Source organism: Ammospiza caudacuta, chromosome 1 (assembly GCF_027887145.1).
Source record: "Ammospiza caudacuta isolate bAmmCau1 chromosome 1, bAmmCau1.pri, whole genome shotgun sequence".
Lineage (NCBI taxonomy): Eukaryota > Metazoa > Chordata > Aves > Passeriformes > Passerellidae > Ammospiza > Ammospiza caudacuta.
Window position 1 is genome coordinate 54,849,876 of NC_080593.1, and position 19,912 is coordinate 54,869,787.

Genomic DNA, 19,912 nt, shown 5'->3' on the forward strand with positions numbered 1-19,912 from the left:
CAAATGCTGGTCATTCTTTCCAACTAAACCAGTACATAATTTTCACAAATCCTTAAAAAAAAATGAAAAGCAGCAGTGTAGAAAAACTTTGTTCTCTAGGGACCTGTCTCCTCTTGACTTTCTAAAATGCTCCTCCCTCACCTGCTTAAGAGATTTTGGGAAAATTTTCACACAATATGTATTAATTGTTATATTTTAAAAAGATATTTATTATCTCCCATTACATGAAAGAAGGTTGAAGGAGAAAGTTGTCATTCTCCATGCCAACACCTGTCAATATGTTTACAATAATTTAAGTTCAGACACTGCAAAGAAAAGTACAAAGTATGCATTCCTAACATGCTATTCATAGTATTAAACAAAGAAAAAACTATAGGGTGGTGATGTTCCATATTTATGTATCAGAGCTTTAACACAACTGCACTTGATAATTTTTAGTGTTTACTGCAAATCTACCTTAAGGGATGCACTGTGATATAACATCTAATCATCTTTATTGTACATTGTCTCAATTTGATCCTCATATGTATCAAAATTCTCCCACTATCATTTTTTTTTTGTTATAAAAGTTACAAAAATTAATTGACAAGTACTGTTGCTAATAGATCTGTAGCATCTGTCATAATTCTAACAAAACCTCAATAAATGGTAAAGAAGTTCATACTGAAGCAGCTGGACTATTTCACCTACTTTTGTTTACTTGGGGACATCTTTTTAGCAGTATAAGGATCAGACTAGCAAACATCTTACACTCATCAATAGAAAAAGCACAATATATGAATTTTTAGCTTTTTCACTTGTGCTTTTAGTGAGATAAATTATATTTTCAGCCCAGAAAGGAGCAAGATATGATTACACATCATTTCTATATCACACACGACAACTCTAATGAAAGTGTCTGTGTATATTTCACTACCACTGTAGAACATCCAAATGACAAGGGCTCAAAAAATATCCTGCCTTTTATTAGAATACTTGCCTGATCGAAAAACAAACAGACATTTCACTATCCTGAAATTAAAAGCTCATTTTTTGCTTTCTATATGCCTGGCTGTATTTAATAGAGGGAGCCTAAACATTTGAGCAAATAAAACATATAAACACAGCTGAAGATATTTATATTACTCTAGATAGCCTTTTGAATTTTAGACATTATAATTCTTTCCTGGATAAAATGGGCAAAAATAATGATTATATGCTTTTTGAGCATTCAAACTGCTAATGGAAATTATGTTTTCCATGGAAACAAAGATTACTAAGAGGGTGCTTAAAAATGGATGTGATATTCAGTAACAGTCATTACTACAATCCAGAAATTAATTTTTTGGGGGTGTTTAATTATTATTTTTCCTGCATCTGTAGTGAAGTTATTTATTAAAACATTCTCTGCTGTATGTTTCAGTAATGTGTAAAGAATATTACAATATACAATTGCACGTGTTCTTTTGTTTTTAAAAAATCTTGCAGCTCTTATTGTAGGTAGAATACTGAAATCTGAACACTGCTACAGATTTCCTTACAGATTATGAAATCAAAAGTTGAATCTTAGAAAATGGGCTCTCACCCCCTCTCCCTTAGAGCAGCATTCCCTTTAAACAAGACCTTTTTCCCTTTGACTTCCACCGATAGAATAATAAAAAATAAGTAAGTGCTCCGTTTTATTAAGGTTTGTCTCAAGTCACAAATAGAAATAATTAAAAGGGACTTCTTCAGGAGTGTAGTCCTTCTAAACCCCAAATGTCACAACGTACCATACAGTGCTGCTACAGCTCAGGCACCTATCAACATCTATCACTCAAGCACGCGCCTCAACAGCTCTGCTCCCTTTTCTGATTAGAGATCAGAGTTGCTTGAGTTGGCTTACAGGGTGTCATCCGTTTGAATGACAGATGTCTGTGTTGGAGTGCCACTCTCACTGCTTTTGTTTTGATTGTGAAATGTTACACTTATCTGGCGCAATTTAGACTATTCCAAAATGAATTAAAAATCAAAAGGAAATCTCTCTTTCCACGGGCTTGAGGAGGAATATTTAATTTCTAATTTAAATTCCAAAAACATTAGCTCCACGTGCAATACCCTTGCTAGGCTTTGTTTACTCAGTATGAAGTGTTTTCTACAAGAATCTTTCAGTTCTCTTCAGTCAGATTTATTTTTACTATTAAAAAATTTCAACTTTTCAGTTTAATCAAGCCTTGGAAAAAGCTGGTAGCATGTGCAACACACCTGCACCCACAACAATAATTGTTAAAGTACTCCAAGAAAATGATACACACACACACACATGCAGACACAATTTTATGTTAGAGTCCATGGTTCAAAATATTCATAAAACATCTGCAACTTGCACTAAATACGTCCATTGTTAACAAAAGTTTTCAGGACTGATGCTGTCATTCTGGTAACCAGTTGCAATAGGAACAGAGGACTCTGCATGCTCCAAGCTACTCTTTCCTACTTACAAGAAAATTGAGCGAAGATAAAAAAAAAAAAAAAAAAAAAAAAAAAGAACAGGGGAAGATTGCTCTTCCGGACAACATGGTAGCAGTGAAATGAAATACCTAGACAGACTTACCGAAGAGCTTGCTGGGAGTGTCCTCGCTGTCATTTGATTCCACAGGCGCAAGCAAGGGCTCATTCAGCTCGTTGTCTGAAGTAGCTGCCTTGTCCTCACCTCTCAACTCTGCATTCATTTCACTCCGCAGTGACAGCAAGGGCTTACTGACTTGTCCAGCTATCATTGGATCCTAGGATGGGGGAAAAAAAGAGTGAGGGGGGAAAAAAAGTGGCGGCTTTGGTGTGCGTATACTCTCTCTTCCACTCCCTCTCTCTCTCACACACACACACATACACACACACACTCTCTCTCTCTCTCTCTTATCTCTGGCTGCTCCTGCTGTTATTGCTGGCTGCAGTCAAGTGAAGAGCTATTACAGATCCAATGAGTTTTCCATTACTCCCCACCCTATTAAAGCTCAACTAGCATGTGAGAGATTCAGGATGCTTTGGAGAAAAACTTCTATGAAAGCAACATAACCAACACAGCTTTAATTGTGGGATGTGCTTTTTTTGTGTGTGTATGTTTTTACACCTCACCCTGCTCTTAGCATAGTAAGAGAAGAAATTCCTATATGCTCCGATACCACAGAAGAGGAGCCCCCTGTGAGTGCTCCATAGTGATTTAAAGAGGCATCCTCAGCTGTATAACATTAACAAAATCAAATGCACAGTTTCTAGCATTACAGCGTTTCTATGAAAATACACAGCATCAAATAGCCATTTCATTACATACTTTTAAAAGCGATACAATTATTTCTAACTCTTCCTGTCATTGGGATACTATACTCCAAAAGTCCATAAAGACACAAACACTGATGTTTCTTTTGAAAATAAAACCCACAGAAAACATTTTCTAGAAGAAAAAATTAGGGAAGATACTTACACGTACAGTTTGCAATTATTCTTGTGTTTGCACCATTATATGCCCCATACAACATTACACATATGTACACATCTAATTTTTTTTCTTGATGATCAGAATCTGTTTTATCTTCTGCTCATTGAGGATATTTGGGGGTCAGGTATTATTTCCAAGCACACTCAGTTATTCCGTTTGCAAAATAATAAGCATAATATCATGACAGCAGAGAAACCAGAGTAAAAAATACTAAGAAAGAGAAAAAGAGCAAGTGACCTTGTTGATCTCTCTAGCAGCTATTTATTGCAAAGTTCATGCCTAAATGGTTCTTATGCAGAGAACAGGTGACCAGCGAGCAAGTAGGTTGGCTAGCATGTTCCCTCTGTCCCGTCCTCACATTGGTCGATGTTTGCCTGTGGGTTTTTTAATGTATTCATGTCTGAAAAGTGAATTTGATATGACACATGATAATCTATGAAAATGTTAATCAATACAAATAGTTTAAGCTGTCATCAAATGCTCTTCTTTAGTCAATACTCATACTGCCGAAAACAATGTCACTGTCACTAGGGCTCAATTTGCACAGCACTTAAATATTGGACTCTGTGCATCAATGCACTCCTCTTCAAATACTGTAGGTAAACACATTTTCTCCCTATTTAAGGCTGAAGCACTCAGCACGCATTTAGTTGAGCCGAATCCTCCCTTTTGAATACCTTGATAGGTCCACTGGAGGGCAAAATTAATACTTAATTGAATCTCACAGTCATCAAAATAATCAATACTTTTTTATTATTTATTCTTTACAGTCTGTTGACTGTTTCAAACCTCTGAGGGAATGGTGGAAAGGATTCATGGCTTTGAAACACTGTCATTTAACAAGGTAATTTTCAGTGGGGCATTAGGGGTTGTGAAACATATAATAAAACAAAAATGGAGGCTTATAATAGGAAGAAAGAAAAGAATTATATTTCTGCCATCTAACAAAACAGGATAAATAAAAAAAGCAAGTGCAAGCAGGAGAGGGAGAAAGGAGGGGGAGAGGGAAAGAAAGACTGGCTTTTGAAGGGTTTTATCATATCAAGAGCAGAGCTGAGCTTTCATAATGCTGACATTTCTCATTCTGACAATCCTAAACAAGTGGAAAGGATGAGATCGCAGATATCATCTTTCATCACATTCCCCAGCTTAAGAACCAACATGACAGCTTCTCTTCCCTTTACACTGTTAATTACTAAATAAAATACTGCTCTCTGTCAGCATTAGATTATTGCAGATAGCAACCACAAACATTACTCCATTGTTTTGTTTTTGCCTTTTTTTATACCAGTGATACCTACCTTGAACTCTTCAGAAAATAAATTAGGCTTGTGTCTACATATTGTAAATACATGAAATATAATCAATTTAATCAATTTGGTCAATCCATGTTATTGTCAGGCTAAATTGCTGGCAATTTATTAACATTTCATTTACTGTATTTATTAGGCAGCAACAACCTGAACATTTCTTAGATGTTTCTGGAGAGGAAACAAAAACCAACAGATTTCTTTTGCAGACACTGTAAAAAAACTCAGAGTTGTTTAGTCTCATACTCATAGTGCACTATGGACAGTCATTTACTGAGGCAAAAAATTTGTTTGCTTTCATATACTAAATAATGTATTTTAGCGGGTTTTGCAGCTAAAGGTCATTGTGAACACAAACAGCATTGTTTCAGTCTGTGCTGCTTCTCTCAGTTTCAGCTACTCAAAACTAACATCAAGAGTAGTTACTAACATCCATAACAAACGTGAATCAGGACAAAATTTGACCTTTTTCATCAAAATTTGAGGAGGAAACTAATCATGTCCACAGGGAAAAACCCCTGATCTGAGGACTAACAGCAATTTAATGGATTTAATGGAATCTGTAGGATTCTAGATTAAGTCTAAGTTGCCAGATTCTGAAATTGAATGTATGAAAAATGGGAGGAAAAATAATGTGGGAAGTGTGACAGTGCTAGGAGAAACCTCAGCCCTTCGATGACAGTGAATTCACAGCAACTTCAACAGAGCCAGGATTTTATTTGTTATGTATATCAATAATTCGGCCTCATCTGGAGTACTTTGTTCATTTCTGGTTAGCCCATCTAAGAAATATATATCAGAAAAATGTGTAGTAAAAATGATAAACTGATGGAAAGGACTGGAAGTGCTTACAGAAAAGTGTGACTAAGAATGAGCATGATCAAAGGATACAAGAAAATAAACAGCAGAGAGAAAATGTAGATCAGAAACTATTCACCCTAACTCATCTGAGGAGAAAAGGTGTCTCCATTGAAATGGGAAAAAGTTATAAATCTAATAATAATAAATTATATTTTTCCAAACAGTGGGTGGTGGAAAATCTGTTGAACTCATTGCTGCAAGGTATCACTGAGACCTGCACAGCAGTAAACACTAACATAGTCACTCACATGGCTGGGCATACTCTTAGCAGTGAATTTAAAACAGCTTTGCAAACACACAGGCAAGGACTATAAAAAGTGAATTATCATAAACTGCTGCCCCCTCCCTCGGGCAGCACAAGGACCTGTAGTTAGCCCCCAGCGTGGCTCTCTCTGCCAGGTGGGAAATGAACAACAACTTTCTCTATAAACAGACAGATTAGATGCTCTCCAAATTTCTAGTCTACAAGAAGACTAAATAAATCATTTAAATGATGACTTAAGGAGAAGTATGTTTCCTTGAAAAACATTAGAAATTGGACATTTTTAAACTTCAGGTTATGTCCAAGCCTTCAATTGCTTTCTGTGCTTAAAAACATTCTGTTCTGCAGTGAATTATGCATGATTAAAGACTATTGTTTTTGCAAAACACATAATAAATTGTAATTCTAGTGCACAGCAAGTCACCCAGTCCACAAAATCCCTTGGTGATCAAAGGGGTTTTTCCTATATTTCCTAAGGACTCCCTAAAAAAAAAATCTGGAGTAGTTGCTATGACAGCTGCAGGCCCAGAAGCCCTCTCCTCTTCTTTTGCTCACCTACAAGTCCATCCCAGAGAGGATCCACAACACTGGAGAGGATGAATTGAGGCAAGGAATTGTGCATGCACTTTTACTAGCTAATACTGTCAGGACCTGTTCTTCTGCACTGGATGCCTGTGGGCTTGACACTCAGCATTTGCTTTTTGGAAGGTGCTATAGGTCAGATTGCTCTTTGCACTGTAACACAGGCTCTTCTGTTCGCTGACAGCCGCACAAAAGTTTCAGCTTTTCATATGCAAAACTGAAAAAGTCTGAGAATGCTTAAAACCAGCAAGATGAACTTCGTCAAAAGGGTTTATATGCTTTAAGTAAGAGGCAAAGGCACATAATGCTTCAGAATTTTAGGGTTCAAGTTTTGAGAGGACTAAGGAATCACAATCCTCTTATTCAAAAGATAACTGTATATACACCACACATGTAGTGACAAATTATACACACATCTCTTGCAGATACTCATATAAGTTGTCATCTATTTCTTGTCCAGCCAGCACTAGTACTTCCAGACTTGCCTGTTTCCTATGAGATCTCCCTGACAGCTTTGTGCTGCAAGTGGTCCTCCTTGCTGTGTGTCTCCCTTAAGGGGTGGCTTATACCTGCTGTAATTTAGTTACAGTGTCTGCTACACCACTTTTCAGCTCTGCCACTCCCTGACGGTTTAAGCTGGCTGTTGGGCTTAATTTAACAGTAAAAATCCCGTGAATTTGCAAATGCAAATTACTGTTCTGGTAACACACCCTCTTCTAAAAGCTAAAACCTTTACTTTTTTCTTATCTAAAGGACTGTACGAAGTACAGGACAACATTTTATCACTTTGTTAAAAGCTTTGCCTTTGCTATTTAAGGGTAAAGGTGCAGTTTCTAAGCAAAACTATTTAATAATCAAAGACGGCTTTTAAAAGAAACTGTATAGGGTTTGTGTCAAACATGCCCTAGGCAGAAGTCTAAAAATGAATTACTTTCTTCCTTAATGTAGGACTTGGGTGATAATAGAGCTTCATAAAGGCTTCATGTACTGATTTAGCCAGTGGTCTAAATTTTGTACTTACTGCACCATAAACATTGTTGCCCTGAATGTAATTACTTTCTAAATTCTAGTTCAGAGAAAAAGCAAGAGCCTCTGTTTTGCTTTTTATTTTGCCCTTAGTTTGAAGTTAATTTGCACAGGCTTTTTTCCGCCCTACTGTAGAAATATTAGAAATCAATTTTCTGCTTTTCTTCAAAACATGAAACAAATCCTGCCCAAACGCCAACCCCCCAATCATGATATTGCACAGACTTCAGTCTGGGACATACAGAATTTGTTTGAGAGCAAACACAAAAATTCTACTAATAAACATAAAATTTACACTTTGTAATTACTTATTATTCCAATGACTGCTGTAAAAATTTATTCAAACTGTAGCTTTTAAAATTTTTTAATCAAGATAGAGCACAATTACAAACTTGGATAAAGCTGTTCTAAGATGTACCTTAGCTTAGTTTTTGTGTGAGGAATACATTAACAAGACTCTACTGGAAAAGGATTGGATTTCTTTTTTTTTGGTAAATGCCAGAGAAATTCAGGATTACCTTCTCCATTGGTCTTCTGATGAAAAAGTTTTCTTCCTTCATCTTATTGCTTCTAGAGGTATTAATTTTTTCCATAAATAGAGGCCTCTTACAGACAACCTTCTTTGATTCTTTCTTCTTTTAACATTTTTGTATCTGCTGTCACTAATGTGCTGATATTTCCGTCCCAAGCTATCCACAGACTGGTTTATGCAAACTACTTTGAATCAACCTTTTGTCCCCTGCTAGCCTCTGACCATTTCTACCTGCTGGCTCTTATTTCCCTGGAAAAGTTTCAGGGAAAAAACTCATTTTCTTCACAGCCACCTCTACCACCACCTTTAGATGGGTGTTTATAAGCAAAACAAACAAGCTGATACATGATCATTGATCTCTCATCACTGCTTTGATCTTGAGCCTCTATTTATGTATGTATGTTTCTTACCTATATTATTCATATTCAGCTTACTAAAATCTTCTGTGTTACCTCTCCTTTCTCTTACAGCAAAAAAAACTGGTATATCATCAGCTCATCTCACTCAATATGAATATTGTCCCCCAAAACAGTCTCTGGGTTTTTTTTTCAGCTAGAACTGTATTTATTCCCCTCATTAAATTCTCTGTAGCAGAAAAAGAAAGTTCTTCTTTTCTCCGTTTTCTCAATACTAGTGTGGCTTTGGACATTTTGTTTTTTCCAATGATATTCATTTTCACATGTTCATAATATAACTAATTAACAAATCAGTACTTAGTTATACACATTTTATTAATAAAACTGAACTGTAAAAATTTAATTTAGGAAGTCAGAAAAACTATCACTGCCCATGGTACTTTCTTTCATAGAGATATTCTTCTCATGTTAAGCAGAAATTTTAAGACTGTCTCCTTCATTTATTTACTTAATTTTAAGTTCTTAGGAAATTGAAATGGTTCCTGCTAATTAGAATAACACATATCTGACTGAAAACACAAGATTTACAGAAACTTACAAAGCTTTTAATTGTAGCTTCATGAATCTTAGAATAGAATTATTTTTATTTCTTTTTTAGATTAAATTTTAAGTGGCAATGTCCCTTGATTTGCTGTGCCTTGAGACTGAGGTACTACAACGTGTTTTCAAATCATACAAAAATAATCCCTCACTAAACTTTTTTTCCCCTATTTCACTATTTTCCCTAATGATACTATTGCACATATTCTTACACCTATTAAGATCAAGATGAAAGGTTCACAAGAGAATTTCAATTTGCTAATCAGGCTAGCTAGAGGCTGCAGGGAATAGGCACACAGAAGCCGCCTGATAGTAAATAGCTAGATTAACACTTATTTTACAATCAGTTTTGTTTATTGCTCTAAATGTACCCCAGCAATCATGCTACAATCTCCAAAAATGGAAAGAAAGGCAAAGAATGTTGGTTTCACCATAGAAAAAGTAAGGAACAATAATTCATTGTAGGAGACATCTGCACCTCTAGTCCAGAAAAACCATTTCTTGATCCTGCTGGCAAAGAAATGTGCACTAATGAATCCATACCTTGAGTTTTTCCTGACACACATGACACTTAGGGATCACTAATGCCAGAGTACACACAGCACAGAAGCTTTACTCTAAATATTGCTTTAAAGTCTTAAAAGTGGACCTTAATGCTTCTGATACAATTATTAGTCTGATTTAAGGATCATAGTGCTCTTCTTGTTACAAGAACTCTTGTTTATAATTTTGTACCAGTGTGAAGCTATTAAAAACTTTCCTCTATTAATTAGAAAATGAGAGTTTTAATTTTGGCCTTGGTCTAATTATAATGATTCCACATTTGAATTACATACTGCCTTACTGGAAAGGAGCTTGTCTATCTGTGCACATGTAGGAAAAGTTTGTATGCATACACAGGTCAAGAGACAAGAGAAGCTACTGTTCTGGGAAGCTACCACACTCCTCAGAACACATGATAGACAATAGCACACAGTCACTAGTAGAAATAACAAGTCCTGAGAGTGGTGAGAGAAATCAGCCTTCTTCTAGTTAAAGATTCTTGGAGTTGCACAAAACCTGACCCATTTTTTGAAAGCAGACAATCAGGCCCTAGAGATCAGGGTAGGGCAAAGGCAAAACAGGCAATTTTGACTGGGAACAACATGGTGGGGTAAGCCTTCAATAGATTTTTCCCACTCATTTCATAGAATCATTTAGGTTGGAAAGGACCTTTAAAATCATCAGACCACGAGATTTTCTACTCTTCTTTCATCTGGTTTTCTGAAAGAACGAGATGCTGTAGGAGAACAGTTAAATCTCTAGTTAGAAGATGGTCCTATCAGGAGCAAGACTTTGGCTCTTTCTTCATGTGAGTAATGGATGATTCCCAATGCTCTGTCAATTCTATTCTGAAAGAGCCATGTAGAGCATAAGAAAACATCCAGAAAATTTCAAGCCTGAAAGAATAACTAAAATTTTTATACTGTGGGGCCAACTTACCAGAAGACTTGGAAAAAATTTAGTATGAAGAGGAAAGCATTATCTTCCATTAAAAAAAAAAAAAAAAACCCAGGCAAAACAAAACAAAACATTCTATAAAGGTATTCATTCATTACTCTTATGGAAAAATAGCATTTTATCCTAGTGTAATATATTAGGTGTCTAACTGATCCCTGCTATAAAAAAACCCCAACCTTCTTGTTCACCCTGAAAATTATTTCATGTGGTGGTGTTTTAGTCTCCACACTGACCACATGAGAAGACATGAACCTGTATACCAAATTACAAGTGCTCTTTCATAAGCTTGCCAGTTTTATAACTTGTATTTTTTCTTGTTTAATATTTGCTCAGTTTCTATTTTGAATAACCCTTAAAAACAAGGCCTCTCTTTCCAGATGATAATGCTACATGTGTTAAAAGATCCTTCTAGAACCTACAGTATGCTCTTATCATCATAATCCTTCTGCTCTCCATTAGAAGAAGTGGCCATAACCTCTTTGAAATTAAGAAACACAATAAAATACTCTATGGCATACTTGAGTTAGTCTTTCCAAGGTGTAAAATTTCTTACTAGGATTTCTACCAAAACTAGTCAAATGATAATAGGTTGGCCTAACCAGAAATTTAGGTATGGTATTATATGCAGTTTGTCTATATTTTCATTTTTCAGGCTTTGTCAGCCATGCACATGCTAGAAATTACTTTGGATGAAAAAAATCAAAGCCAAAATTCAGCTAAAATTGCTTTCTTTTAAAATTCAGCACATCCAGAATCACACCAAAACCAAACTTACAATAGGTTTTGAATGTTGATCGGGTATGAGAGAGAAACTTGTCCAGGCTGCATAGAAGGGACTCAGAGTGATTAAAAGAAGCTCTCCTCTTAGTTAAACAAAAATTTAATTTTACATAACATGTCAGGATTTTCATGATGTAAAACAAAGAAACCATTAACTTGAATTTTTGATGATCAAAGCATAGGTTAAACAGTAACCCAGCTCAGTGGTTAATTCAATTACTTGCATTTGGTCTAGGAAGACACAAATCAAGATTCATATTTCAGTATGGATCTCTTCCTTAGCTCTCACCAGAAATTCTATCAAACACCCACAATGTAACACCTTCAAAAGAAACTTTGTTGAAATGGGTACAAATCCCTTATAGCGCAATGAAGAAACATTTTGTAGTGAGAACTTTTTCCTGAAGATTTTTAAAGTAATATAACTTTAGCTCCAGTTTCATAGGGGTTTTTAATTGAATGCTACTTTTTAAATGGTTATAATTTATAATACAATACATGGTAATAACTTAGACCAGTTTGTAAGTTCAGTATCTATTTTTTGCAAATCTTTTAAAATCCTTTACAAATACAGTTTAAAACACTGAAATAAATCATATGAAGCAAATCGTGATTTCACCAGAATATCACAATCAAAAATTGCTGAAAATTCTTCAATCCCAAATTGTTCCTTTTTACCTTGAAGAAAGTCTGTTTTAACTTCTACTTGCTAAACAAGACCAACATATTCCCAAATCTGAATCCAAACTTAGCATAGCTCAACCTCAATTGTATGTATTATGTGTTAATAAGTTAGTCTGCTCTCCATGGAGTATTTCATAATACAGCACATTTGAATTTCAGTGACAAGTATGGGAAATTATTTCTTTTCTGGCATTTCTACTCATATCATATTTTCTAGAGGTGGAGCTGCAGATTTTCTTTTATCTACTCCAAGCATAGAATAGAAAAGCAATGATGCCCATCTTTTGAAGAAATGGAAAGCCTCTCCTGATCTGAGGCTCACAGACTAAAATGTTATTTTCTCGTTTCCAGATACTAGAAAATGCACTGCAGCTTCCAGGTTAGGAAGAAGAATCCCAAATAGTTTTCCTATCATTCTTCTATGTTGGAATAATATGACAACAAAACCTGCTGCTACAGCTGCTAAACATACTTAATGATGCCACAAATACTGCAGATCAATAATGCAATGCTTTCTATATTTCCCAAGCCTTTCTCATTGATGAATGAGTGCAATTGTTTTTTTAATCATTAAAAAGATCTTCAGGGTTGCTTTTGTTCATACCAGGTCTTCATCAACACCTGGGTACCATATATTTCTTTCCATATTTTAGACCACAACATATTAATTTCTAATTAAATGTATTACTAATTTAACATGCCTTCAACTATCACACAGCTTCATATTTCTAATGTAATTTGCATAAGGGCTTAAAGAACAAAGGGTGCTTCACCTTTTTATCACTGGTCTTAATGTGCTGGAAGTTGCAGGTATACTTATACACCCCCCAAGGTAGGGAGTGTCACCTAAGGTAGGAAGGATGTGTCACACACCACACACAGCAACAATATCATGTCTTGGACATATGGGAGGATCTCTCCAACACAAAGCAGTTTTTCTGTTTAATGCTTTACAACAGGAAAACAGCAGAATATTTACCAATCGTTTTAGCTGCAACTACGGTAACCGGATTATCAATAAACAATGAATGAAGCATTTCCCAGATCTGCTGATATTTTCTTACATGAACAGTCCTGTTCTTTATTAGATACTGTCTGGCTGGGGAAATTTTTGGAGGGTTTGCTGCTCTTTTAACAAAAAAAAAATTGCCATACAATAATTTGCCATTGGCTCCCTATTGTTTTGTGAGGAAACTCCTTTGAAACAAACAATATTTTAAGGAAGAAAAAATCAGATCAGAGAGTAAATCAAAACATGCAACTATAGCAACACATTGCTGCTAACACCTGGGTTTTGCAAACTGGCCAACATCACTGGACTGCTCAGTTTTGCCCTAAAAGAGTAACCATCACTGCTCTGCTCAGAGAGTAGTCACAAGTGCTGTTGATTTCCTTCTGTTTTAACCGGAGAAAAATATTTCTAAAGATCCCATTATTGTTTATGACATGTATGTCTAATGTATCAACACACATATGCATGTAAATATTACATATATTAAAAAGTTTTTAACAGGCCAAATTCCTTCCCAATTAAGCCTTTTGAATTGCTGCCACCTGCTTCAACAGGGACAAGCACTTAATTCTCCTAGTGAAAAATCACTGAGATCTATTTAAGGGCACCGATTTTCTCATCATTGAAATCCATAACAAGATATCAATATGTATCCCTAAATGTAGTTTAGTTATTTAAAAAAAAATAGGACAACATAATCTCATAATGCTATTTGTCTCAAATTACTTTTTAACCTAATTTTTAACCTATTACAAACGTCATGTTTTTTTAAAAACAACTAATAAATATAATTTTTGAAAATAAAAGTTTCCTTAAATTATTATTTAAAAACATGGCATAATTTGCACTTTTTTTTCCCTTTTGTTTATACGCATAACCCATGCACAAATATGCAGATCATTACTATAACTGCTTTGGTAACATTAGCATCCCAAAAATGAATATTAATAAGCCATTAATAACTTCAGAGTGATTAAAATACAAAAATAGAGCAATAAAATGCAGAATATGAGTTTTGATCACAATCTCACAATTTTTGTTCATCACGAACTATTTTCATGTGTCAGTCCAAATGGAAATTGATACTGTGTGTTTGAAATTTATATTTGGAGAAAGTATCCTTGCTTTGTACTTATAGGAAAAGTTAATTCCTATGTCCATATTTATCATTAGTTTTCTGAACCTAGAGACTACATGTATTTATAGTTTGCAATATGCAAAACCAAAGAGCCCCTTGGGATTCCTGCAGCAAGCCTGAGTATACTAGCATAGCTGCACGATCATTCAGTCTTCAAACCACCTTTGACCTTTCTGTTAGTCTCCTATAACAAAAAATAGTCTTTCCTTTGTGGGAGAGGAAGTTTGCCATGGGATGCTTACAATAGGAGGGCTGGCCTCTTGGAGGCTCAGTTTTGCCACTGAAGCATTGTCAGGGAAGTCACCTAATCCCTATAGATTTTTTTCAACAAATTTGCAAAGGAGAGAGCAGGGCAAGGGTGTCTATTTGGACTTTAAAGTCTTTCTGTAAAAATTTTCATAAATAATCTACCTTATGCCCACAGAGTCTTTACTGAATTCTTTCTTGCTATATGCTTTTCTAAGGTTTAATAATACCTAACTTAGAGTTTCAGGGAAACTTTCTTCAAACTACACTCACAAACTTTTAATTATATTTACTGCTAGGACAATTTCCAGTATATTTAAGTGGACCATTAATAATTGCATCAATTTGTTCCTTTTGTTAACCTACTCCTTTAGTGATTTACCTGCTTTCAATACCTACAGATATCCATTTTCTCATGTGTTGAACAAATAATCTAGCAATGCAAACTTAACCAATTTATTCCTTACATCAAGGAGAATCCATCTCTCATTTCTTAACCTGATGGCACTTCTGATACATTTCACAGAGCTGCTGCAGCTCTTGATTGTACCTGTCAAACTCAACACTGGTTCAACTTCAAAGGGTCTTCTATGAGTAAAAGATCTCCTTGCTCTCTTGGTACTCAGACTGCTACATTGCATGCTCTCCATTCTCCCAGCCTAAGGAGCTCAAGAAAAATTAGGAAAGCAGATCTTCATTGCAGAGAAGGAAGGCAAGAAAATAAGAAAGGGGTTCTTGTCTGCTGTGATCAGACCCTACCCTGCTACATTACTTTATCTTTTCTTCCTACCACTGCACTTTCCTCAGGAATATTCCCTTTCCCAGCAGTTATCAATACCCTTAAAGTCACAGTAAGTGGTTCTTATTTTTTAAACCTATTGAAATGCTCTTCCAGCACATTTATTTCTGCTTGTGGTTACAGCAGCTGTTCCCTCTTGAAGATTTGCACTGTTTTGGTGGGCTGTTACATCTAGCAGCCAAGCACCTATACAGCTACTCACTCACTCCCCTCTCCCACAGGATGAGTAGAAAATAAACAGAGGGAGATATTGCTTGTGGATCAATATAAAGACAGTTTGATAAGGGAAACAGAAGATGCATATGCAAGCAAACCAAAATAAGGAAGTTTTAGCATTACTTCCCATTGACAAGCCAGGGCAGTGAAGCCTCACTGTGCATAACAGCTACCTGAAAAGATAAACACCAGAGACAACAAATAACCCCAATTCCTCCTTCTTTCTCCCTGCTTTTAATGCTGAACACTACATCATATGTATGGAATATCCCTTTGGTCAGTTGGTGTCAGATATCCCAACAGTATCATAGAATTGAACAATTTGGGTTCGAAGAGACACTAAGATCATCTAGATCAGAATGCTCAGAGCTCCAGCTAACCTGGCCCTAAACATTTCCAGACATGGGGTATCCACAACTTCTCTGTGCAACGTTCTGATGCCTCACCGCTCCCATGGTATAGAATTTTTTCCTACTATCTGATCTAAGCCTATTCTCTTTCAGTTTGAAGCCATTTCCCCTTCTTCTATCACTACAAACTCTTGTAAATTATCTTTCTCCAGGGAGGTTTTACAGAGAGACTGTCCTTTCCCAGCTTCTTGCCTGTCTCTAGCACAGACACTGTTCAAGCACTGTTCTGTGATAGCCAAAACACTGGGGTGTCATCAGTATTGTTTTAGTCACAAATCCAAACACAGCATCATATGTGCTGCTACAAAGCAATTTGCCTCCAGCCAGCCAGCCCCAGTACTATGATTTAGATCTACAATTTAGGAAAATGCGTGGAGGACCCGCACAGCTGTGACATTGCTTGAGCTCCCTTTTCACGCAGACAGGTAGCTCTGCTCAACCCACAGACCTGACAGTCCCAGGTCATGTATCCTTGTTATCATCTGATTCCAACCTAAAACACTACTCTGAAGATTGCTGAAGAGAAATCTTGGCAAAATAAAAGCCTAAGCAAAGACATTTAGGCAAGCACCAAATAAATATAAGTGGCCACGTGGGGTAAGAAAAATTAAACCATTCCCCTTTTTTTGCCCTTTTCTCTTTTGGTTTTAGACCAAACTCTTATTCACAGATTATAATAAGCTTTCATATTTACTTTTACCCACATTTACTTCATTAATTTACTTTTTTGGTTAAGTATTTCTCAGCACTATAGTATCAGAATGATTAATCATATACTTTGATCTCTGTGTTTTCATGCAAGCTAGAGTGTCCTCAGAATTCACGTGGATATTAAAATGTTCTCTTTTGCCATAAAACCAAGTTGGTAGGTGATTACTTCAATGTGACACCTTATATAAGCTTACCATCATGCTTTCACTTTAAACATTGTAAGTCAATGAAATTATATTGCAGACATTGACAACACATACAATTTTGCCTGTTTGATATCCCATTACTGCAATAGCAGTAGCAATGGTTTTGGAAAAAGCTTTTTTTCCCCAATAAGCATGTGCCACCAATTTTGCGCTCACAAGTAGGGCATCTTCCTAGGGAGCACAATAAGGCCACTTAAGTGACTATCACAAAGTATTTGCTTGTTTCCAGAAGAATGTAAAGTAGTACACCCACAGGCCTATATAGAGGATTACCAGTAAAAGATAACCAGCAACTCCTACATGGAATCAAAACACTTCTACACAAAATTGATTCACTTGTGCAGTCAAAATAGCAAAAATATTAAATGGTCTCTGACTTGATACTTAGCTAGGAAATGAGATCGGTTTTGTAGCACCAAGATATGTGCACAAATATTACCTAGGTAACTCACCAAAGTACAGCAGAAAAGACAAACCGTAGTCTTCACGTAGGTAACACTGTTGGGCTCAAAACTGCCTCTTCATGTGGGAAGCCTAGAAATTCGTAAGCTTTGGACTCAAAGGGAATACTCTGGGGGGCAAGGGGAAAGGGGAGAAATCCCAGTTTTAGACGACTGTGAATATTAAGCATTGAATGCCAATCTCATTCTATTTCAAATCCAAGTGTTGTATGGAACAGAAGTTAATAAAGGAAGGAAAAATCTGAAGCCACAATAAAATAAAATAAAACAATACAAAACAAAACACTAAACAAAAAACCACACATGGACTCCTTTTTGGTTTTCTAAGGTCATATATTCAGTGTGAAGGAACATTGAATTCTGTTCCATGTATCAGTTACAGAAAAGCTACTGAGACACTATGCTATAACACACTCAGATTAATCAGCAACTCACCAGGAATTGGGGTGCATTAACATGAATTGCATGCTTAAGCAGCAATTCCCTGGACTTCATCATATCAAAATCTGCCCTATCTAGTAGTTTAAAGCATTTATAATTTTAGAAGTCTCACACAGCCAGATGTACAAAGCTTCAAACTGTTCCCAACTCTACATCATTTCCCAACCTGATTCCAGCAGAGCGACTGAATAATACAAGGAGGACAGACTAACCATAAAAACAGTTGAACAAATTGTTCAACTGGCTGGTTTTCTGAAGAAAAGTTCTAGCTGCAGACTTCCACTATTTTTTTATTATGTTATTACAAACAAGAAGCGGAAAAAAAAAGTGAATGTGCACTTATGAAGAGAAATTGTTAAATGAAAATGCATTAGGTTCCACCTCTCTCTCACAACTACTATCACAAGTAAGGTAAAGCTTTGGAAAGACACACATTTCCTTTAATATCAAGGGGATCTGGAAGACCACAAACAAAGAAGAGTTATCACATGGACAAGTGACAACACAAGTAAACACCTCTGCTGGACTTCCAACCCCAATGTTTAGTGATCACTCCATGTGACTTGTGTCACTCCATCTATATAGTTTCTTTCTCCTACATGAACTAGTGTCTGTATACATCCCTAGCAGTCTTTTAAGAAAAGATGACAACATACTGAAAAGCACTAAGGGAAGCCCAACCAGATATCTGTCAAATTTACATGTGACAGAGCAACTGAAGTGCTGTAATGAACACAAAGCCATATTTATACTGTGGCTAAATTATGGCTTTAAGATACTGTAGTCATTTATCTATATCTGAAAGGTATAAACTGGTCCTTCAAGCATGTATCCCTGGACTAATCATACATAGTGAAATCAAGATAAGTACAAAAAGCACTTCTGTTTGTGACATTTAAAGAACTACTGGACAGAGAAACATGTACACAGGAATGCACATTTGAGCACAGTTGTGGTGTCTTCTAATCCATATCACCAAAAGTCTTTCACCTCAAACTTTCTCTGAGTCAGATAAATACTTTTTGCACTATAATCTAGTGAAAAATTGTAAAACACTGCACTGACAATGAATGTAAAAGTTAAAGAACACATTGGTTTGTGTTTATTTTCCTCTCCAAAAGTAAGTTAAATATTTGCTGGGTTTCCCTCTAAATGTCTCTACAGACTTAACCTAGGATCTCACTATCAAAGGGGGTTCTCTCCTGCTTTGTATATGATATTAATATCATTAGCAAGTTATGACCTCAGTAACACCTATTCTAAACCTTTTGCTTTCACTAGGATTCTTCAAGTGTAATTCAGCACTTCATTTAAGGCAATGAGATTGAAAAGGCAGACTAGAAAGTGGAACACACTTTGTAACATGGTTGATGGCAATGCACAGCTGCGTCCCTTTTAGTATCCCAGTTGGAGTCATGGATACAATGGTAAAATCTGACTTTGTGTAGTATGCGTGCTCTGCGCAGCTTTACACTAGTACACTTTTAACAAAGGACAATAATGTGTATAGATATTTACCTAGAAAAGAACTTCAACTTGGAGCACAAAAATCATCATTTCACAGCAAAGTCACATTTTTATCTTCCTGTACTGCTTCAAATCCCATTGCTTTGTCTTGCGCCATTTATTTGTAAGGAAAAAAACTGAACAAACCACATACTAAATACCAGATTCTAAATACCAAAGAGGAACACTTACACTAAACTTTAGGAAAATTTGCCACGCAATTCCTGTTTGCAACTCAAAACGGCAGGGGTAAAAACTCATTACTAATATGCCTTCAGTTTCCTTGTAGCTCAAGAATATTTATTACTAACACTGAATATCCTTATATAATGTGAAAATATTTAATATGCTAGAGCTTAAGTCTACCAAAAGAAATAAACTGTGAGCAAATAACATTATAACTAAATATAGCTAGTCTAAGAGGAGTTCCTACTCTACATTCTCAACAACTTCTGGAGAGCATTCAGATCAGGTACTGTAATAAAACCCAGTTTAAAAGGAGAAGATTCTCAAAGGGCTGAACAACTATTATGGATCACTGTCTTGGAAGAAAGGACTGAAAACCTTAAAAACAATAGACTTCAGCCTAGAGACTTCTTATGTCAAATTTTGAAAGCTGGAGGTAAAGGAAAACACCAACAGTGTGAGTGAAGATTAAGCAAATTTGCCAGATGTGTACTTTCCAGGAGAAACCTGGAGGAACTCTGACCTGTTCACAGTGACCGTGCTGCCATCCAGGGCAGTTCTCTTGAATTGGCATGAAGCAAAGACCTCCCTTCAGTCAACATTGCAGACTCCACTTCTCAGTGAGCCATACAA

At 36.0% G+C, this 19,912-nt stretch overlaps 1 protein-coding gene across 3 annotated transcripts in view; it reads right to left on the reverse strand.

Annotated features, from left to right (window-relative positions):
• POU6F2 (POU class 6 homeobox 2) overlaps positions 1-19,912 on the reverse strand; it is a 323,386-nt gene that overhangs the window by 259,366 nt on the left and 44,108 nt on the right. For 2 of the 3 annotated variants that reach the window (XM_058817100.1, XM_058817090.1), the window contains exons 1-2: positions 5,888-5,899; positions 2,573-2,744 (exon numbers count right to left, since the gene is read on the reverse strand). In XM_058817100.1, the coding sequence (XP_058673083.1) occupies positions 2,573-2,738 (166 nt within the window). In that variant the 5' untranslated portion in view covers positions 2,739-2,744; positions 5,888-5,899. Of the gene's footprint in view, positions 1-2,572; positions 2,745-5,887; positions 5,900-19,912 lie in introns of those variants that run through there. The other variant, XM_058817082.1, reaches the window with a different exon arrangement.